Below are 23,667 nucleotides of genomic sequence, written 5' to 3' on the forward strand. Positions count from 1 at the left end.
ATAGGGTTGTGAGCCATAAGAGTGCTATACTGAGAAGGATAACTTGCTTCATTAAAAAAAGAAAATTTGAAAAGGAAGGAAAACAGAAAAATGGAAGGAATAAACAGTGGAATTTTGATAACTTCCATCTGATCTCTTCCCCTTTTTTATTTATTTGTCTGTACTTAAAGGATGATTGACTTTTTCTAATTTAAAAACTGTTTCAGTAGCATTAAATATGAGATTATATAATTAAGTTTCATCTTTTAAAAGGATAATAGAAAACTAAACTGTATAGTGTTTAGATGTTTAGGTAACATTCAGACACTAAGAAACCAGCTGAGATAGATTTTATACTTAAAAATATCTGTAAAGTTTGCTAGTCCTCCTTTAATAGCACATCAATAGTTACAACATGTGGAATGAAAATTTCTGCTAGTCTTAAGGGTTAAATGACCACATTAGAAAAATGCTAGTAACAATTACTAGTAAGTATTGTATGGCTCTTATTGATGAGTGCAAAATTTTTCTGTAGATTTGAAAGTCACTACTAATCATGATTAGCTGATTATAATTGAGAATAAAATTTAAAAATTATTAAATATCCTGTGAAAGTTGGAACACAGTAACCATTAACCCTAGATTTGATACTATGTCCATATGAATTCAGATCATAATAGTGCTCTATCATGTGAAACTACTAACGGATGTATAGAGTCAAATATTAACGTATCCACTTGAATGAAGAATAGGCATTACATAGTAATGGTTGTTTAAAAATTTTTTTGATATATCAGAGTTTACCTGATGTGCTTGGGCATGCATAGTTGTCAACAATGATTTGCTAGTTGTACAGTTTTGTATGCTGATCAGAATTATCAGAAGTTTGTAAAGTATCTTTTCTTTTGATTCATACATGAAACAAAAATTCTATTATATGTGTTCTCAGTGTTCCGTATAAAAAAATTTTTAAGTGCACATAACTTTTTAGAAAATATGACAAATGCTTGTCATAATACAAAAATATTTTACTTTTTTATTTATTATGCTCATTTCTATGAAGAGAGAAAGATAGCCAGAAGGAGGAAGAGTAGGATTAAAAACATTTGGCTACTTACCTGCAACTCATCTCTGACAACAGACATGTGCACATTCACACACATACACATATACTCATGCACTCACTTTTACAACCTCGATCTTAAATTTCTATGGTAGGATGTATCTTTTCAGTTGCTTAATGATGATTTCCACTTCTTTCTTAGGGGTTTAAATTATATTACAGCCTCATTAGTCTCATCGTCTTCTTTCCCTTCCTTTAGCACACTCCCTGTTCCGTTTTTCTTAGCCTTCATTTATTAGACTTCTACCATAAAATTTGCTGACCAAAATCGTCTGTCTTTCCTGTTCTTCACACTTGCCAAACCAGAATCAGCTCCCTGTTTGACCTATCTCAACACCTTGCCTTTGCTATCGTCTCAAGTTCCCTTTTTCCTACGCTGACATTAAAACTTTTCTGACGTGTGGTTCTCCCTTTCTAACTCTAACCCTAAAATGAAGCCCCACATGTAAAGATTTTTACCAGAGTTCCTTCAGGTACCTACATATTTTACATTTGTTACTTTCAGTTGTGGAGAACGGATGTATGATTAACAGTTACTTAATTTTAGTAAACCAATTTCATGGGTACCCCGAAGGAAATGATGAGATAATTGATTTTTCCTATCTCCTTTTAGATGAGGTGATAAGAACAACCAATTTGACTTAAAAAAAAAAAAAAAACTGTAATTTTGGTAGATTCTTTAAAATATTCCAGTTGAAATGTAAATTATAATTTAGTCATTTAACAATAAAACTTAGATTTTTTTTTAACCTGTTTAGTATTATGAAATAAAATTTAGTGATTCGGACAGACTGTTGTTCATCCTGTTTAAGCTACTTTTTGTCTTTAGCGTTTTTATTGTGAAAATCCAATCAAAGGAGATATGGAATCAATTTTAAGAGGTCTAGATATATTTTTTGAAATTTATATCTACAATATGTATATTTAAATTATCTTGATCTTTTCGTAACATAACAAAACTATCAATATGGAGTAACAATATCCAGATCACTAGATAATCAATTTAATATGTTAGTGTTTGCCCTTTTCTATTGGTCTGGATCCCTAAGGATTCAAACAGTGTTTTGTTTTGTTTCGTTTGTTTTATTTTCTCCTTTGTTTTTCCTTTGGCTTTTAAGTGGACTTAAAACTGTATAATTATAGAATGTGTGTTGCTATAATGTATAGTGTATGTTTGTGCCTGAACTAAGGATTTCGTGTAAAATAGATTTCTTAATTCATAATTATGTTTATAATTGTTATAATAAGATCAATTTCAGTTTTATTCTTGACAGGATCATAATCTCTTTTGCCTGGTTTCAGATCCAGTTGTGAATCATGATTGTTTTCTGTCTGATGTAGTTGATAACTACTTTGGTAATACACATCCGCACTATTGTTGACCAAAGATAAATGCCCATACTTTAACACTATAGCGTTTTTAATGGGGTTGGGGGAGATGATGTTCACATATCAACTCCAGAAATAAGGCAATGAGTGAATAAAGTACCTTCAGCTGAATCTACAGTGTATCCTATACCAGCATATTTGGAGTCCTCCCACCTCAAGTACTGATCAGAATAGCCTTTTCTTAAGTTGCATATTTTGGTGAAAATAATATCACAGCAACATCATACTTAGAATAATAGTAATCCATATTTGAAGAATGTTTGTGTGCATACATTTATTTATACCCTAATCTTTTAATTTTATCCTTAAGTCAGTGTGACTGCTGGATTCATTGGTGAGCATTTTAGCTCCCTCAAAGTAATTCTTCACATGAGCAACTACACTTCCGTGTGAGGATAAATTTTTGTATTTGAATATCCTGTCATCCAGAGGGCTACAATGCATAATATTACTGTATCCCAGTCTGCAGTTAGGAAAACAGTAGGAGGTGTTTTAAATGATTGCATAGTGAGATTTCTCCCTCCCCAAGAGTGATATTAATTTTACTAGTTCTAGAATATAAGGTGTGAAATCGGCAAGTAAAAACCACGTATTCCCCCTTCTGATCTTGACTATTTTACCTTTGATCCCTTTTCTAATTAAGATATAATGGACAACTTTCCATTTGCATTTATATTTAATACATAAACATTTTTGTTTTCAGGGTTATTTTGAATTAAGATTTTATGACTACTTATAACAGGGGAATTTGTTTTTCAGTTGGATTATTATTTAGAAAATGAGTTACTCAGTATACATATAAATTTACACTGTCATCATCAACATTAACCAGGAAAATTAGTTATTAGTGCTATAGTAGTCTTCCTGTAGGCATATTATTTTAAGAAGTCTTTAAATATTTTTGAGTGAATATGTCTTACTATTACTTAACAATGTTTCATCCTTATTAAGTGCAGTTATTTTGTTCAACAGCAGTCAGTGGAAGAGCATCTGCAATGTCAAACACTCCTACCCACAGTATCGCTGCATCCATTTCCCAACCTCAGACTCCAACTCCAAGTCCTATCATCTCTCCTTCAACCATGCTTCCTATCTACCCTGCCATTGATATTGATGCACAGGTAAGTCCCAAACTTAAGAGAGATGGTTTTTCATTGGAATTATGCCATAATTTAAAACATTAACTTTCAGAGATTTAAACCATCAAAGATTGCCTTGTCTCTAGGCAAAGTCTTGAGCCACAGTTTTAAATTAATTAAAGTTCACATTTAAAAAGTAAAATGCTAAATATAGATTATTAGTGATAATTATGTGATGATCTGGTTTCCGGGGTTATCAAGTAACTTTTTTTTTTTAACTTTAGTTTACAGGAGGATGTAAAAGAAATAATTTATTTAAAATTAGCGCTTATCTTCTTCTAATAATAAATTAATAGACGATATGGTTTGAAATATATAATGGATTGCATGTAAAAGAAAAAAGGTTCTAACATAAAATTTATATTTTTGTATGTCATACGCATGATTGATATCATATATCATCTTTGAAAATTCTCATCTTACTGATTGAAATACGTGGTGAGTCTGTGTCTGTATCTGTAAAATTTAGCTGTATGGGATCCCAGGCACTTTTTGAAGAAATAATATGGAGTGGGGGAAAGACACTGTTTAAGTTAAGCTTTAGAAAGCCTGAGAGCTATTAAGTATAATTTTTTATTAAAAAGTAGTTGACCATGAAATCTCAGGGCAAGGTGAGATTGGAGAGAATAGTGTGTTTTGTCCTGAAGAAAAGTTAAGAGGTCTAATTTAGAAGACTGCCGAATAAGGTCAAGAGTACATGGCTATCAGGACTAAGAAATGTTTGCAGTTTACTTAGTTTTTATATTTTGATAGTACCTGGGGTGTGTACATTATAAAACTTTTAATTTTATATATGATTGTTTCTTTATAATAAAGCCTGAATTTTAGCAGGGGTAATGCGGGGAGAAAGAGATAGGAGTGAGTGTGTGTGTGTGTTTGTGTTGGATGGACCATTAAGGGCAGGTACTCTTAACCTATTAAAAATAAAGTTTCCTTTTTATTAAAATGTTTCTCAGTAACACTATGAAAAAGGAATTTTATTTCTGTTCTTACTTGTTGCTCAAGTATCTGTTGATTTTTATGTACTGACTTCTGTTTTTGTTGAGTACTTAAAATTGCCAGGGACTATTTTTAAGGAATTGTCTCATCTAATCCTCAGACCACATACATGATGTAGCTACTCTTAATACCCATCTCCCTGAAGAAGACACTGTTGCTAAGAGAGAGATTAAGCATTTTGTTTAGTCACTTCATTTAGGCTAAGAAGCGGCGGGGCTGGGAATCATTCAGCATGACTTCAAAAGACACTTTTTTTCTTTTGTAACGGGTTCTTGCCATGCTGCCCAAGCTGATCTCAAACTCCTAGGCTCAAGTGATCTTCCCCTCTCAGCCTCCTGAGTAGCTGGAATTACAGGTGTGCCACCATACCCCAAAGACGCCACTCTTAACTACCATCTACCTAGCCTTTTAAAAAAATATATGAGACATTCATTTGATGAGCCATAGTTATTTACATTTAATATTGATAGCATTGTAGAATTGGTTTGAACTTGGCATTGAATTTGCATTATTTTTCTCCAGTCTTTTTTGCTTTGAGGCTTCTTTTTTTTTTTTTTTTTTTTTTTTCTATTTTGAGACGGAGTATCGCTCTGTCACCCAGGCTGGCAGGCTAGAGTGCAGTGGCACAATGTTGGCTCACTGCAGCCTCCGCCTCCCGGATTCAAGCAATTCTCCTGCCTCAGCCTTCTGAGTAGCTGGGATTACAGGCGCCCACCACCATGCCTGGCCAATTTATTTGTATTTTTAGTAGAGATGGGGTTTTGCCATATTGGCCAGGCTGGTTTCAAACTCCTTGACCTCAGGTGATCTGCCTATATCAGCCACCCAAAGTGCTGGGATTACAGGTGTGAGCCACCGCACATAGCTGAGGCTATTATGTTTAGCAAGAAGTAGTTTTCTGATTTTTGTGGGCCCAAGAATTGATCCATTAGCAAAAATAAATACTTCACCAAAATGTAAAAAGACTTCTTTATAAAAATGTTTTTAAACAGGCACAGGAAAAGTTTGTCCAGAGATTGATTTTACTGAATATGAAATTATTGTAGTGATGGTGAAATGATTTTTCCGGGCTGTACCACTCACCAACTATCACTATATTATAAATTAGTTCTGAGAAGTTACATGTAATTTTTTAATTAAAATTATTTTTAAACTTACATTTTAAATATAGTAGACATGCTTTTATAGAAAGATTTGACTATGGATCCTTAAAAATTTACTTTTTTTTATCTGATCTCTACATCAAGATTTGTCATTTGTTGGGTTAGCCAGACCTGAGTGAACTACTCTGTGGAGTTTTCCCATACGTGTTTAGTTAGAGATTAAAAAGTTCCTATTTTGGAAAAAAATACTGTTCAGAAATAATTGTTCACCGTTTTTCTCCTTTAATTTTTGATGTTTGTTTTAAAAATTTACTAGTTTTTGACCAGGCGTGGTGGCTCACGCCTGTAGTGCCAGCACTCTGGGTAGCCGAGGTTGGTGGATCACCTGAGGTTAGGAGTTCAAGACCAGCCTGGCCAACATGATGAAACCCTGTCTCTACTAAGAATATAAAAATTACCCGGGCATAATAACACACACCTGTAATCCCAGCTATTCGGGAGGCTGAGGCAGGAGAAGCACTTGAACCCAGAAGGCAGAGGTTGCAGTGAGCTGAGATGATACCACTGCACTCCAGCCTGGGCAACAGAGTGAAACTCTGTCTAAAGGAAAAAAAAAAGACCGGGCACGGTAGCTCATGCCTATAATCCCAGCACTTTGGGAGGCCAAGGCAGGCAGATCTTACAAGCTCAGGAGATGGAGACCATCCTGGCTAACATGGTGAAACCCCGTCTCTACGTAAAATACAAAAAAAAAAAAAAAATTAGCAGGGTGTGGTGGCGGGCGCCTGTAGTCCCAGCTACTCGGGAGGCTGAGGCAGGAAAATGGTGTGAACCCCAGGAGGCGGAGCTTGCAGTGAGCCGAGGTGGTGCCACTGCACTCCAGCCTGGGTTACAGAGCGAGACTCCATCCCAAAAAAAGAAACCAGCTAGTTTTTAATATCAAGCAGGTACTTTAAGTGATTAAAAATGAAGATTTTCTTGTACTCAATCCATCTGAAGTTTTTGTTTTGATAAGAAAATAATTTTATGGGCTCTTGCATAGTGGGTACTTTGATAATAATGTGTGATAATACTGTGCTGTGAAAAATAATATAATGAAGAAATCAATACCAAGATTGCTATTCTGAAAGATTAAACATTCTCTAATACTTGGATCTTTGATCTGTTTATATAGTAAACCTACATACAGACAACGCTTTGCAGATATTAACTGCTTTAACTTAATCTTTGTAACAATCCCATGAAATAGGTACTATTATTATTACCATTTTCCATTTGAGGAATGTAAGACATAAAGATATTAAATACCTTGCCCAACAGCTAATTGATGGTGGGGCATACTTTTGAACTCAGACACTCTGGCTCTAGACCCTATTCTTTTATTAACCACTGCACTGTTAAATTGTTTTTTATTTTTAACTTAAGTGTGTTAACGTTGAATTTGAATTATATTGTATTAGCCTGGTAAGTCGGATCACAGAAATGTGTCCACTGCCTAGATGGTAAGAGATCATTTATATTTCATCTTTGCATACCTAACATCAAAATGTAAGGAAGAACAAAGGAAATGTTAATATTTTAAAGCCTCAAAGTGTAACTCCTTTTAAAATGCTAATGATTCTGGAAAATGGTCAGACCTTTAACTGCTTTAATTGAACATTTTAGACAGGAGCTAATATTGTTAACAAGGATTAGCAGGAATCATATGTTTTATTTCCGGTCCTTGACAAGTGCTGAAGAGTTTGCATTCTTCATAAGGGGCTTCAACTCTCTGCTACACAACTAGAACTCATTTGCCAAGGGTGTGCCACAGACTTTCCAACTGTCCAGTTTTACTGAATCAAATTTGTCTAGGTATTTTCAAAACTTTGAAGATGAATACCACATACTTTGCTATTATCAAAATCTGTTTTAGGAAACCAATAAATAGTAGCTTGAAGGAATTATTTGGGACTATTTTTATTATACTTTTTGATAGCATAGCTCTGACCTTTATGTTTATTTTGCTTGAGTTTAAGTTGAGTTTATTTTGCTTAAGTCTGGTATAACCAAACTTATTTGTGAGTTCTGTACATACAGAAATTAGGAATTATGTAGAGATTTTTTAAAACCACATGCTTTATGTGGAAAAATAATTCTGACTTAAAGGTTAGAACTGAATACCATGAGTTAATTAAATATTTTTTGTATTTTATTGTGTAAAATATGATCGATTCTAGGAGCCACTACCAATGAGAAAGAACCAGTTGTTTTCTTCTTGGGCTATAAAAACTTGTTCCAACCTCTTTTTTGTCACATGTCTTCCATATATTCCTAAACTGCTTGTTGTTTTTATTCTCAAGCCTCTGAAGTCTTTTCGTGAACTTGGAGTAACTTATTGTAGTACATCTCAAAACTGAAAAACACAAATAGCTCTTTATAGAATTTTGCTTTCTTTCACTTTTTAATAATTAACATGTATTCTTTATTTTAAAGAAGGGTAGACATCAAATTTAACTTGTGACATATCAAGACTGAAATTGTGAAGTATGTAAAATTATGTTTTACTTTTAATGGTATAAGTATCATTTGAATATTTTTCTCTAATTGGTTTGCAATATAAAGAACAGTTTAATCACAGTGATTTAACATGAGAAATTAAAGAGGCCAGCAAAAATTAATTAACAGTGATATGTATAATATGCTACCATTAAAGCATTCTGCTTTAAAATACATGCATTCTACTTGTTCATATGGACTGGTTTTAACAGGTTATTTATTTTACTGATTATTCTCATTTATCGAATACCTTGAAGTGCTATCCTACTTTTTAAGCTTACATAGAACCTGACTGGGTTAGAGAATGAGGTAATGATTTCGAAGGTTGTGGAAGTCTAAAAAAAGTTCAGCTCTTTAAGTCTTAGTAGTTTTCAAGTTAATTTAATTATGTTAAGAGTAATTAATAGGGCGCGGTGGCTCACGCCTGTAATCCCAGCACTTTGGGAGGCTGAGGTGGTTGGATCATGAGATCAGGAGTTCAAGACCATCCTGGCTAACACAGTGAAACCTCGTCTTTACTGAAAATACAAAAAAAAATTAGCCGGGCATGGCAGCAGGCGCCTGTAGTCCCAGCTACTCGGGAGGCTGAGGCAGGAGAATGACGTGAACCTGGGAGGCAGAGCTTGCAGTGAACCAAGTGAGCCACTGCACTCTAGCCTTGGCGACAGAGCGAGACTCCATCTCAAAAAAAAAAAAAAAGTCATTAATAGGTGTACTTCCTTTTTTTTTTTTTTTAATTTTTTTAATTTTTTTTTTTTTTTTTTTGAGACAGGGTCTCACTCTGTCACCCAGGTTGGAGTGCAGTGGCACCTCACAGCTTGCTGCAGCCATGAACTCCTGGGCTCAAACTATCCTCCCGCCCCAAACTCACAAGTAGCTAGGAGTACAGGCATTACACACCACTTCTGGCTAATTTTTGTAGAGATGGGGTCTTGCCATGTTGCCCAGGCTGGTCTCAAACTTCTGGCCTCAAGTGATCCTCCTGCTTCAGCCTCCAAAAGTGTTGGGATTACAGGCATGAGCCATTGTACCCAGCATACTTCCTTTTTCAAAGACACTTCACACAGTTCAGTGCTTTTTCGCCTAAATTTCAGCTCATTAAAAGTTGTTTTTCCTTCAGTATTGCCATCTGTGTTACTATTTCTTGTTTTCATTCTGTACCACCATTATAAAACTGAATAGTCATGTTGATAACTTACAGAATATTTTTACATTAAATATATTTTTATCATTTTTTATAAGCCAGAATTCATCATAACAACCTCTATTAATGGTATAGAATGGTGTATATATTATCGCATCATGGGCTCACTGAAATTTTCTTTAGAATATAAACCTGAATGAGCTCTTAAATCTCTGGACATCTATCTCCCTTTTCAGGTTTGGGACTTCCTCTTAGATATGTGACAAGGAATATAACTTCTTGACTAATGTAACTGTGTGCAATATAATTTGAGTTTAAGGATTCTTTCTTTAAGTGATACCTTGCTTTCTATAAAATCGTCAACTGCATTATAATTATTTCCATTGATCAGCAGTATTTGAAACACCTGTTTTTTTCTTTGTCATTATTCATATTAACCCAAATTTCTATTTCAGTTCATTTGTTTATTGATGTGTTGAGAAACAGAGTGTTATTTCTTACCATTTTGGTATTGTGTAGGTGTTTTTAGGAGGATGGAAGCTTCACTTCAGGCTTTTTAAATTCTTTCATTATTATCTTAAAAGAATATCATGTTCGTTGGTTTAGTTTCTCCTTAATGTAGAAATACAATGGAGTTGCCCACTTTTAACTTTATTTCCACAAAGAATTTAAAGCTGCTTTCTTAGCTTTAAATGTTTGTTTCTTGAAATCTCATAATACATTATTATGCTTGTCTCCTAGTTTGAACCTGAATTTGCCATGTATAGTAATCAGTAAGCTCCTTTGAGTCCTGTATTATCTTTGTCAAGATAGAGTACTTAGTATGAGTACTTTGAATCTAAAAGGTGCTTAATAAATGTCAGTTGAATTTGTGTTTTATAATATTGGAAAAAACATTTTACTGATCCACTGAAATTTTCCGTGCTTATCTTTTGCAAATTTTATGTACATTTCTTCATTTTCTATTTGAGCTTTCCTAAATTACTCTTTAAACCCTGGAAGAATTTTAGAAACCTTATAAACTTCATCATAAAATTGATTCTTCTGCTGATTGCATATGTACCAACATAGAGTGGACATAAGACACATACACTTAACATTATATTCACCACAATCTGCTTTGCCTTAGGGCCCCTCTGTGATATAGTGGGGAGAGCAGGATTTTGTTATCAAGAAGATCTTCTTGGGTTTTTTAAAGCACATCTCTACCAGTTGTTAGCTTATGTGGCCATCGGAAAGTTATTTATCAGAGCCTTTATCTCCTTTTCTCTGAAATCAGATATAATTTTTCCTATAAACCTGAGATGAATATCAAAAACTATAACACAGTCAGAGCTGTCACTCATTTAAGTTTCATGTCCTTCTCCATTGTTGTAGTTGGTGCATCTCTCCCTTGTGGCCATCCCTGATCTCTGCAGTCAGTAGCTCTGCTCTCTGCCAGCCTCTTCTGCAGAGCAGCTTTTGCGGTCTCCCTCTTCATCACTGACTAGTAGGCTTTTTCTTTTTTCTTAACTCTTACTGATTTTGCCTTTTGTCTTTTGTTTTTCATTTCTTATAATGAAATTTGGTCTTTAGAGTTATTTACATTCTGGGAGAATATGCTTTTCCTTTTTATGATTATTACGTACATTCTACAAATACAATGTGTAAGTGCAATCAATGCTACATATATAGTCCCTTGTTTATTATGTTTATTAGTAACAGCTTTTGAATCTATGACCTTTTACAGCTTTTGCCATTTATTTTACTTAACCGTCATCTATTATTTCCTAAGTAGTGCATCACTTACAGGTAGAAAATACAAACATGGATAAGACATATTCCTTACCTCCCAGGAATTTATAGTCTCTGTGGGTGATAAATACATAAGGCAGATTGGTGATAAGTACTATAATAGAGATACGTATGTGAAAGTGAGGGAAATGCTCAGAGCAACACTGTCCAGTTGAAAAATAAGATGAGACACGTTTGTAATTTTAAAATATCTAGTAGTCTCATTAAAAAAATGTGAAAAGAAACAAATGGGATGAATTTTAAAATATATTTTATTTAACTTAATATATCCAAATATTGTTTTAACATGTCATATAATCAATACACCACAATTGCTGAGATAATTTACATTTTTATTTCATACTAAAAGTCTTCAAAACTTGGTGAGCATGTTACACTTATAGCTGGAGTGATCAAATCATTTTGGTTTTCCTGGGACTTTCCTGTTTTAGCACCAAAAGTCCCTCATCCCAGAAACCCCTTCAGTCCCAGATTTGTCACCCTAGTTAAAGTATATCTAACTTTGGATTTCATTGGAAATACTCAATTTGTATCTAGATTTGATTAAATGTTCAGTTGAAAAGTAGATTCATTTACTCAAATTGAGACATCCTAAGTTTTCCAATAACCAAATTGAGTATCAGTTATTAAATTTAAATTAAAGTTAAATACAATTTAAAATTCAGTTCCTCTGTTACACTAACCATATTTCAAATGCTAATAGTCACGTGTTACTTGTAGAGTACTAAAGGTATCTAGCTGGGCATGGTGGCAGATGCATGTAAACCCAGCTACTCAGGAGGCTGAGGCAGGAAGAATTGAGTGAATCCAGGAGGTGAAGATTGCAGACAGCCAAGATCACACCACTGCACTCCAGCCTGGATGACAGAGTGAGACTTCATCTCAAAAATATAAAATAAAATAAAAAATAAAAGTATAAGAAATTAGATAGTTCGCTAGGTTAGCATTAAAACTATAACAGAATATGAACACTGGTAAATCTAGTGTTGGTCATTATCATTAGCAGAAGGCAGAAGCAAACCATATGTAGATAGTGTCATGTCTTATTATAATAGTTTTTCAAAATACACAGTATATTTTGGATGTTTTGTTCCTTTAAGTATTTTGGAGCTTTGTTCTCAAACACAGCTAAGTTACTTGGAAACAATTATTTTTTAATTTCAAGGCCTACTTTCCAGTTTGTTAGGTGGGTCCACAACTGCTAATTTGACCCAACCACTGAGGATTCTACTTGACATCCTGTGTGTTTTGAGGTCTTTCTACTCTGGCTGGTGGGAACCAAACTATTCCTGGCCCCATGTGAGCCCTGGGTATTATTCAGCCTGACTCTCTCTGGTGGTCCTTCCCTGGCCTCGGATAATTTCCTCATGCACATGGACTGATCAAAACTCAGCTGAAGGTTTGAGGGGAATCCTCTGCACATCTCCAGAGTACCGTCTCCACAGTACTCTCATCTTCAATAATCTGCTCCATGAATTCTAGCCACCTTGACCTCTCCAAATTCTGTTTTCTCAAGTTGGGGAGACTGCCAGGCTCTGTTTGGATACTTGCTCCCTGCACACTATAGCCTGGAAACTTGCCAGGCAGTAAGTTGGGTTAACCATTTCTGTCTTCAGGGATCACTGTTCTGCACTGCCTGTCTAAATATCATCGTTTCAAAGAGTTTTTTTTTTTCTTTTTTAGTTATTTGAAATAGGAAAATAAATCTGATCTATGTATCTCCATTAATGGCTGAAAGCAAAAGTTAATCCACAGTATTTCTTTCACTCGCGTGATTGAAAGTCATACTTTATTTTCCTTGATGCTTGTAGCCTTTTTAAAAAACTCACAAGTTGGCTACTAATATGGAAACAAGTAAACCTTGCTTTTCTTTTCTTTTTTTGTTTTTTTTTTTGAGATGGGGTCTCGCTCTGTCACCCAGGCTGGAGTGCAGTGGCGTGGTCTTGGTTCACTGCAACCTCTGCCTCCCAGGTTCAAGCGATTCTTCTGCCTCAGCCTCCCAAGAAGCTGGGACTACAGGCACGCGCCACCACGCCTGGCTAATTTTTGTATTTTTAGTCGAGATGGGGTTTCACCCTGTTGGCCAGGGTGGTCTCGATCTCTTGACCTCGTGATCCGCCTGCCTAGGCCCTCTCAAAGTGCTGGGATTACAGGCATGAGCCACTGCGCCCGTCCGTAAACCTTGCTTTTCAAATGCTTGATATTATAGAGTGGTACATATGTATTTGTGTGTATTTGGTATGTTTGCATATTACGTATTTGATATTAACATCTTAAGTTATTTAATAAACTAACCAAAAAATAATTTCTTATAGACTGAGAGTAATCATGACACGGCGCTAACACTTGCCTGTGCTGGTGGCCATGAGGAACTGGTACAGACACTGCTAGAGAGAGGAGCTAGTATAGAGCACCGAGACAAGAAAGGTAGGGCCGACTTTTGTTTTATTTTTTGGAATAATGGTCAAAATATTTATTTAGGAACATTATTTCTTAGTCCTATTTTGAAGGTTAGATATTTTGTTCTTTTGCCTTAGCATGTAGTGAGAAGACCATTATATTTCTCCAGGTTTTACTCCACTCATTTTGGCTGCCACAGCTGGTCATGTTGGTGTTGTGGAAATATTGCTGGACAATGGTGCAGACATTGAAGCTCAGTCCGAAAGAACCAAGGACACACCACTCTCCTTGGCCTGTTCTGGGGGAAGACAGGAGGTAATGTTTCCCCTTAGTGTAATTGTTTTTCTCTGTTTAGCAAATGTGTACTTTCACTTATATTATTTTTTCTATCAGAACAGTGCTTTGATGTTTAGATTTATCACAATAGCTGAAACTCTTATTTACTAACAAAAAGATGAGTATCTTTGTTAGCATAAGCTGTCTTGCCAGAAAAATCACACAATGTTTAGAATCCTGCTCATCTAAAAGTAGTACTGCCATGGATTTAGGGTAGGAGAAAGATTATTGCAAGTCAAATCAGTAAGTTCCTAATGTACAGGGCCTGTATTCACTCATCTTTGCCAGCCCTATAGTACATGGCATAAGGTACTTAATCCCAGTCTCTGTTGCTGTCTATAAGATTAGTAGGGAATTAAGAATATTCAATTTTTATGTGTTTTGAGAACTCTTGTCTTGCTTTGATTTTTCCCCACCATTTCTCAACTCTGGAGGAAAGGTTCTCAGATAAGATGGTAAGATTATATGACCTTTTGTTTTTTTAAGGAAACTAGAACAACTGACAGAGATTAGCTAGGCCCTAGAAAATAGAGCTTTACACTCACTTATGTATCTTGTGACATTTTATAATCAGCTAGATCACCCATTTTTTTTTTTTTTTTTTCAAATTCAGTCCTTTGTACAGGGGATATAAACCAGATGTGTTGTCTCCATAGATTCCCTTCTCTATCAAGGAATTATTGAATCTCAGATTTAGAAAGCACCTTAAGTCTTTCAGATCAGTGTCTTACTCAGCTTTAAAATCTTTTTTCTCTTTTTCTTTTCTAAGGTTTTCCTATTTATCAAGCCTGACGTATGCCTTTTTTGTTTCCCCACAGTCCATAGTTTTGTTCTTTAAACAAATAGAAAGAGGTTTATACCCTTTTCTATCTTCAGATTTTTTTTTTTTTCCTGAAGTCACCTATTCTTTGTGTGAAACAAGTCCTGTTTCGGTTGTTAGCCCAAGAATACTTTTTCCAATCCCTTCACCATCGTGACTATTTCACCCTTTATGTCAGTATCCTTCTTGAAATATTATATGTAAAGGTATTCTGACAAGCAAACTGGGGAACTGTTACCTCCCGTTTGAGCATCTTAAACTAGCTTTTTCCCTCAGTTCCCTCCAGTCATAGCACATGAGGTTATATTGAACTCGAGTTAGTTAAACCCACTAGATTTTTAAAATAAACTAGTAAATAAACAATTTTAAGAGATATAATAATTCCTATGCAAAAGAATGGGAAATCTAATAAGATTACATAAGTGCTGGAAGATAGGGCTTGGTGATCCTTCATTTTATAAATTAAAAAGAACTGAAATCTATTAACAGTGATAACATAGGCATTTTTTGTGTGTGTAATTTTTGTTCCCTTATATTTGGAATAGATATTATATGCATGGATAGTTAGATACACTTATTACTAGAATACTCCACACAAGAGCCAAGGAGCCTGGCCTGTGCCTACTGTTTTGTTTCTTCTACTTGTGTCACTTTTTTCTTCTGTAATTCATAGTAGGGGCAATAGATAGGTTAAAAGTATTATAAGCCAAATATTAAGATAGTGAAAAATAAACTACTTAATTTGATAAATTATTTCTACTATTCCAGAAAAAGTAAAAATCCCCATAAATCCCGGAAAGCAAAATTTTACCTTGACTGAAATTGTCAATCATTATTTAGCTTGAAAAAAATACTTGCTTTATATAGGAACAAATTTTTTCAATATTGAGTCAAGAAGAAAATTAGTTGATTTTCTTTATTTAAAAGTAATATTAAAGCCAATAGGACACTGTAATTTTTATAAATTATGTATTTTTGTTAAAATGTAACAGATTAGGTTATGACAATTGTAGAAGTATGTTAGGGTAATAATTTTGCCTATACACACTTTGTTACTTTAATTTGGTGTCAATAGAACAGGTATTTTCAAGTGATTAATAAAATGTTGGAAAGTCATTTTACTATAAAATCATACATTTTTGTTGTATATTGGATGTTTTGGGAGCAGAACAGTTCTCTAAAAAAATTGAGAAATATAATGGCATTGAGGAAACTTGAGAAATTTGATTAGAGTTTTCTACTATACTGTTTATAAAATAGCCTAATGCCATATTTTTTCTTGTTTTTATAACCTTGTCACCATAGGCGACCTAGTCTTACTTGCTCTGAAAGTAAAAAGTGATGGAAAGAATGTGATATCTAAAATTGGACATAGCTTTGCTGAGATGCAAGATAATGCACTGTTCATTAACATTCATTATTTGCCAGTTAGTATTTTAGGATATGTTATTACTAGTAAGAGCAGGGATAAGAGCTATGATCTTGAGCTAGTCTTGACTTCTCTATATCTTATTTATAAAATGAAAAATGAATATTGTGTCAAAGGATTGTTTAGGCATTAAATGGCATAGTGGACAATGATTTATGAGTTGGCCAATCAGTACTTAAATAAATGCTAAATATTTTTAGTTTCAGGAAATGCAGTTAAGATCCAGTGGGATACAACTACACATCCGCTAGAATGGCTAAAATTGAAGACTAGCAATAACAAATGTTGCCAAGACTCATGCTATTGGAACTCATGCATTATTGAAGGGAGTGTACATAGTACAGCCACTTTAAGAATAGCCTGACAATTTCTTACAAAACCATTCACCCAGAAATTCTGCCAGTAGATGGGACCTAAAATCTAGGTAGTGAATGTATGTAAGGTTTTTCAATGTTGTGTTAGAAAATTTTCATAATGTTGTGAAAATATAGTACCTTTTATTCCATGTTTTTAAAATATTTACTGATTGAAATGTTTAAAAATATGTTAAATACATTCACACGTATAATATGAAACAATCTTGTCCCATGTTACTCTGTTTTACCGCTTTATGGTGAAATAACAAATATTGATTTCCAAAACATGTCACAACATTTTCAGTCCAGACCTTTCATGAACACACTATACCGTTTTAGTAGATTTCTACATGGATTTTACTTGAGTAGGTATTTCTTTGTTGGCTTCTAAGACCTCCTGCTATCAGGCTGGTTTTGTGCAGAGCATGAAGGAAGACCTTTCCCCTTCTTTTGTTGTACAGTATACCAGAAAAAGAAATTTAAAAATACACACTTTGATAATTTGTCTCTCCATAAGAAAACATATTTTTTTCTATTTCTTTTCAGGTGGTGGAGCTATTGTTAGCTCGAGGAGCAAATAAAGAGCACAGGAATGTTTCTGATTACACACCTCTAAGCCTGGCTGCTTCTGGTGGCTATGTGAACATCATCAAAATATTACTAAATGCAGGAGCTGAGATTAACTCTAGGCAAGTTGTATTCTCTTTCTGTACGCCCCTTATTTTAGTAAGACTGTTACAGATATTTGTAGAACACCTATTTTTTAGTGCCAAATTTAGTAAATCCCTTTATTACAAATTTGGCATTCAAAGTATTAGAGATTTTTGGCATGGACTTTATGTAAGTAATTAAAACTGGACAAAGAGCTTGAAAAATAGTGAGTACTATTTCTTATGATACTAAATGTAAACATCTTAGAAGCTTTTATTAAGCAACCTAATACATGCTTTAAGATTGAAAGTTTATCCTAATAATTTATTAATCACCTTCCAGCCCAAGTCATTATGTTGAGTGAAATAAAAAAATATATTCTAATAAAACATTTCTAATGGAGTCTTGGTAGTATCTCAGAGAATTACTAGGGTTGAGAATATTTTAAACAATCCTACAAAATAATCTTAGATTGGAATTCTGTATCATCTCCGATTTTTCTATGTCATTTAAAATATATATTTTTCCATTTGTTTTCCCCATACCTGCACCCCCAGAACTGGTAGCAAATTGGGCATCTCTCCTCTGATGTTAGCAGCTATGAATGGGCATACAGCTGCTGTTAAGCTCCTGTTAGACATGGGCTCTGACATAAATGCTCAGATAGAAACCAATCGGAACACTGCGCTTACCTTAGCCTGCTTCCAAGGAAGAACTGAAGTGGTTAGTCTTCTGCTTGATAGAAAAGCAAATGTTGAACACAGAGCTAAGGTAAGAAAAAGTCTGAGATTTACACATGACTTTATTGCTTTGATATTTAAGATGTATAGTAGCAACATGTTGATTATAATTTTAGTGCTTTCTAGTAACATTTATCTCCTACGGATATAATTAATTAGAAATCATTCTGTGTAACTCAGACATTAACTCTTGAAAATACCTGAGTGATAAATTTTTATAGGCAACAGTGACAGTAGGGTTATCAGCTGAAAAAGAGAGACTATTTTGAAAAGAAAGGGAGTGGAACCTTTATCGAGTACCAGTTATGTGCCAAGTGCTTGCATCTTAAATAGGTTTTTTCTTTCTTTCTTTTCTTTTTTTTTTTAACAATACTATTGAGATTAGGTAGAATTATTTTCTTTTAATAGATCAGACTGTAACTCGAAGGAGCTAATAAGGGTCAATGATTAAATTTAGTTGTGAATCTTGGTAACAACTGTATCATATTCCTTCTTCAAATTGTTATTCTTTAAAACTTTAGATCTTTCTAGTCTCTTATGTGTCGTTACTTTTAATTTTACACTAAACCTAGACTGGTCTCACACCACTAATGGAAGCTGCCTCTGGTGGATATGCGGAGGTAGGCCGAGTTCTTTTGGATAAAGGTGCTGATGTTAATGCCCCTCCAGTTCCTTCCTCAAGAGATACAGCTTTAACCATAGCAGCAGATAAAGGGCATTACAAATTCTGTGAGCTTCTTATTGGCAGGTATGTTGTTACCATACCGTTCATATATGAACACAAGTGTTACTAGTGATTACCATTCTCTCTGGGCAGTTAAACTATTTAAAAAATCAAATGTGATTATTTCTTCTTTTATAAACAAGTGCTTTTTCCCCAAACCTACCCATTGTTTTCCAGCCATCCAGAGCTATGCTACATTGTCTGATTTGTTTCTGTGTAACCTAAAAAATGTTTTTCTTTGATCCTTGTCTATATTACTTTTAACATCTATAATAACAAGCTATTTGGACATCCATCTGTTACCAGACATACTACATCCCCCATACACAAGTCTTAAAAGTCTGGCAGTGATCTAAGGCTTCATTGTTCATTTTCTTGTTCTTTACAGCAATTAAGGCTTTTAGGTGTGGTTATGGTACTATTTAAGATAATCAGACAGGATCCAGGGTACTTTCTACTTTCAGTCATGTAGAAGTTGCCTGCTAGTTTTCCAAAGATGCTTGTCTATTTAACTTGTTTTCGTGCAGTCTCAAAGACCTTTGCATGGTATTCTAAGCAGTAGTATTTGGCAGTAACTGCTATTAACTGTTATTAACCATGGGTCTTCTCATCTACATCATGCCCACTGAATGAATGCTAAACCTGCATGTTATCCTTAACATAACTACAAAACACAGATTGAGTATCCCTACTTGGAAAAACTCCAAAATATGAAACTTTTTGAGCCCTGTTATGACACTCAAAGGAAATGCTCATTGGAGTATTTCAGACTTCAAATACTGGATTTCAGATTAGGAATGGTCAAGCTGTATGTGAATATAAATAATCTGAAACAGTTACAGTTGACTCATAGGATATAGTTTGTGTAGTATAATTCTGAGAGCAAGACATATTTAGATCTTTGATTATTGAAAACAATTTTTATCTTTACAGGATATTTTCACATGTTAATAGTTGATTTTTGTTACTGTGTCATTTCACTCTATTTAAGACAATGCTAGGCTAGGTGTGGTGACAATGCCTACAATTCCAGCACTTTGAGAGGTTGAGGTGGGAGGATTACTTTAGCCCAGGAGTTTGAGACCAGCCTGGGTAACACAGGAAGACTCCATCTCCACAATAAATTTAAAAATTAGCTGAGCATGGTGGCATGGGCCTGTAGTCCCAGCTACTCTGTAGGCTGAGGTAGGAGGATCATATGACCCCTGGAGGTGGAGCTGCAGGGAGCCATGATCTCACCACTGCACTCCAGCCTGAGTGACTGAGCAAGACCCTGTATCAAAAAAAGAAAGACAATGCTATCTGTATCATTGGTTTTTAGGGGAGCTCATATTGATGTACGTAACAAGAAGGGGAACACTCCATTGTGGCTAGCAGCAAATGGTGGACACCTCGATGTGGTTCAGTTACTGGTGCAAGCAGGTGCAGATGTGGATGCAGCAGATAACCGCAAGATAACTCCTCTTATGGCAGCATTTAGAAAGGTATAAGTCTTTCATCCTCATTTACCTGGATGTTTTTTACTTACGCTAGGAAGTACATGGCTTAATGATCACTAAAGACTCATTTTGTGCTTTTGCAGCTGTGATGAAAGCAATAATATGCAAATAATTACTCTGATGGCAACGTTAAATGTAGATACATACAGGTTTTGCAGAAAAGCCATTAATTTTAACCTTATTGGACGTCAGAGCTAAGTAAACTTTTAAAAAGCTGTTCTAAGTAATGTTTTCAAAATCTATTTGCAGTCTTAATCTTCACAAAGTATAAATCCAGTTAAGATGCATAAGTAAGTACCTCCAGTTAGTTACTCTTAAGGAGTGTTTTCTTGTATTATCACTACAGAGAAAAATATCACTTAAATTTGTTGTTGGGGGGGTGGGCGGTTTATTCCAGGCACTGTGGTTCATGCCTGTAATCTCAGCACTTTGGGAGGCCAAGGCGGGCAGATGAACGAAGCCCTGCCTCTGCAAAATTTATAAAAATTAGCTGAGCATGGTGGCTTGCACTTACAGTCCCAGCTACTCAGGAGGCTGAGATAGGAGGATGGCTTGAGCCTGAGAGGCAGAGGTTGCAGTGAGCTGAGATTGTACCACCGCACTCCAGCCTGGGTGACAGAGTATGACCCTGTCTCAAAAAAATAAAATTTGTTTTTATTTCAATTATTGACTTTAAATACTAGGAAAAAAAATGAATTAAATAATGAAAATGCCACTACCAGCATTTTAAACTACTGAATTTCAAGTATATTATATTTAAAGGTAAAAGTATGAATTCTGTGAAAGTGAAACAAACTTTCTCTTTTTGTACATAGCACAGAGCTGTGTATAAGTAATTTGATTTTATTGTTTGATAATCCATTGATCTCTTAAATACAGCTTTAGTTTGTTATTGGGAATATCAGATTACTGTTACAGAGATTATAATTTTGAGTTTTGCCATTTGGAGATATGTAGATACAATTTCCTGTAGATGCCAAAATGTTGAAAAATTTTAATAAATAAATTGCGATAAGCTATCTCTTCCTTTTTCTCTTATTATTCTCTCTGACTCCTGTTTTTTATTCCACCTGTTCCCTAGATATTCTGGACTACCAGTGACTCTGTATTTTTGATTCTATATTTTTGTTACTCAGAAATCAAACTTATTCCTTCTCACTGGCTAGCTGCCTCTTCTCCAAGCAAGCTAGCATATCATTATCAAGTTAATCTTTCTAACCACTCTACTATGTTAGAGAACCTCTTCAAGAACCTTTCTGTGTCTCCCAAATCTCTGAAATCATTTGGAATCCAATCATAGTTTGGTATTCAAAGCCACCACAATTTAGTGCTTGTAGAGTCTTGTCTCCCATTAAAATCCCTAATGTGGAGAATTATCTTCTTGCTTGGTCTTTTCCTTGTTCCTGTCTCTCACATCACCTTTGTTCTCATCTCATAGAATGACCATGTCTTCCTTCATTTTTCCAAAGTTGCTCGTTCTTTAGTTATAGTTTAAGTCTCTCCTTCTGCCAAACTCTTCATCCTGTTTGAGTTCACATTGAGATCTCTAATCTCTAGAGTTTGTACAAGTTTGACAGTCTTTATCATTCATTTGGAGAAATACATATTTTTATGTTATTACTCTGTTAGAGTTATTATTTTTATTAGTTATTACTCTAGTATCTAACATGCTTATGTCTTTCCAAACAGACTTACTGACTTCAGATGAGCAGTGCTTATCTTTTATACTATTATGTATTTGTTCCATTATTTCTTGAGTACCTACCATGTGCAACTGTGGGCTAGAGTACTATATTATATAGGGTGCAACATAGAATATGTATATATAACATATACTATGTTATGTAGGGTGCAATATGGAAAGGTAAGATCCATACCCAAAGTTAGGTAACTGTTTGAGTTGTCCCATATAAATAACTTAAACACTGTAGAAGTGTTTGAGAGATCCTTAGCGAATGATGCAAGTGGCATTTGATCTATTCATTTAGAGAAAAGTTTAGAAACATACAGTCTAAAAGGAAGAGATAGAGGCAATAGAAAAAATATACTAAAGATTAACAGCTGTTTATCCTGACTGGCTAACTTTAGATGTTGTGTCAGAAAGCAACAGTATGGACTAGAGAAAGTGGGAATGGCTCTTAAGAAGTAGGAAAGGGCAAATCTAAAGATTTTGAACTTAGATGCCGACCTGTATTGCAGTGAATAATCATAGCTTATTCTTCATGAAAGTATATATTCTTTCACACTACCTAGGACAGTATTATACATTTGTTTTTTATCTGAAGGAATGAAAAAACAAAATTATAATTTTTGCTCTTTTAATCCTCAGAATTGAAACTAGACTCTCATATTTAGGGAGTTAGCAAAGAAAAAAATAAGAATTCCTCCCCTGCACCACCACCCTTCAGATATATCCCCTACTCTTCATATTGATTTTGGGATTATTGGTTTTTTTATTCAGAGTTGTTTAGAATTTTAGCTCATATTATATACTTTTTTTTTGGAGGGTAGGATGAGAATGATCAATGTGGATTTAACTCACTGGAACCAAAGCCTGTCTCTTTTTCATTTATAGTGTAAATATGCAATGTAGTCTTCACTTTGTGGCACTAATCTTAACTGTTAAAGTTAGTTCAGGCATAGATTTACTGAATTGTTAGAGTCTGTTTTCAATCTGACATTGGTATCTATTTTTTAGGGTCATGTGAAGGTGGTGCGCTACTTAGTCAAAGAAGTCAATCAGTTTCCATCAGATTCTGAATGTATGAGATACATAGCAACCATCACTGATAAGGTAATACGTTGTTCACTGTATGAGCAAGGGACTCTATTCAGTTAATGTATCTTCCATTCTAAGAAAAATTCTTAGTTTGAGTAGTAAAGTGTAATATATAGCCATTTTATGTATCTAGTATTTGGGAATGAAGTGTGCAATTTAAGAGATTCTCGCAGATTATTTACTTACCTAATGAATCAATAAAACATTCTCTGCTTATAGGATTATCTTATCTTTAAAAATAATACTTGAGGCCGGGCATGGTGGCTCAAGCCTGTAATCCCAGCACTTTGGGAGGCCGAGACGGGAGGATCATGAGATCAGGAGATCGAGACCATCCTGGCTAACACGGTGAAACCCCGTCTCTACTAAAAAAAAATACAAAAAACTAGCCGGGCGTGGTGGCGGGTGCCTGTAGACCCAGCTACTCGGGAGGCTGAGGCAGGAGAATGGCGTAAACCTGGAAGGCGGAGCTTGCAGTGAGCTGAGATCCGGCCACTGCACTCTAGCCTGGGCGACAGAGTGAGACTCCGTCTCAAAAAAAATAAATAAATTAAAATAAAATTAATGCCTGAAGCCAGGTACAGTGGCTCACCCTTGTAATCCCAGCAGTTTGGGAGGCCGAGGCAGGTGGATTACATGAACCCAGGAGTTCAAGACCAGCTTGGGCAACATGGGGAGGCCCCATCGCTACAAAAATACAAAAATTAGGCTGACATGTTGGCATG

At 34.9% G+C, this 23,667-nt stretch overlaps 1 protein-coding gene across 6 annotated transcripts in view; it reads left to right on the forward strand.

Moving 5' to 3' along the window:
* ANKRD17 (ankyrin repeat domain 17) overlaps positions 1-23,667 on the forward strand; it is a 183,452-nt gene that overhangs the window by 119,025 nt on the left and 40,760 nt on the right. For 4 of the 6 annotated variants that reach the window (XM_023198491.3, XM_023198495.2, XM_023198494.2 and 1 more), the window contains 8 exons: positions 3,464-3,612; positions 13,524-13,635; positions 13,778-13,923; positions 17,096-17,238; positions 17,758-17,971; positions 18,513-18,688; positions 19,986-20,148; positions 22,862-22,957. In XM_023198491.3, coding sequence (XP_023054259.1) covers positions 3,464-3,612; positions 13,524-13,635; positions 13,778-13,923; positions 17,096-17,238; positions 17,758-17,971; positions 18,513-18,688; positions 19,986-20,148; positions 22,862-22,957 — 1,199 coding nt within the window. The remainder of the gene's footprint in view (positions 1-3,463; positions 3,613-13,523; positions 13,636-13,777; positions 13,924-17,095; positions 17,239-17,757; positions 17,972-18,512; positions 18,689-19,985; positions 20,149-22,861; positions 22,958-23,667) is intronic. The other 2 variants (XM_023198497.3, XM_023198492.2) reach the window with 1 other exon arrangement.

Source organism: Piliocolobus tephrosceles, chromosome 3 (assembly GCF_002776525.5).
Source record: "Piliocolobus tephrosceles isolate RC106 chromosome 3, ASM277652v3, whole genome shotgun sequence".
NCBI classification, from domain to species: domain Eukaryota; kingdom Metazoa; phylum Chordata; class Mammalia; order Primates; family Cercopithecidae; genus Piliocolobus; species Piliocolobus tephrosceles.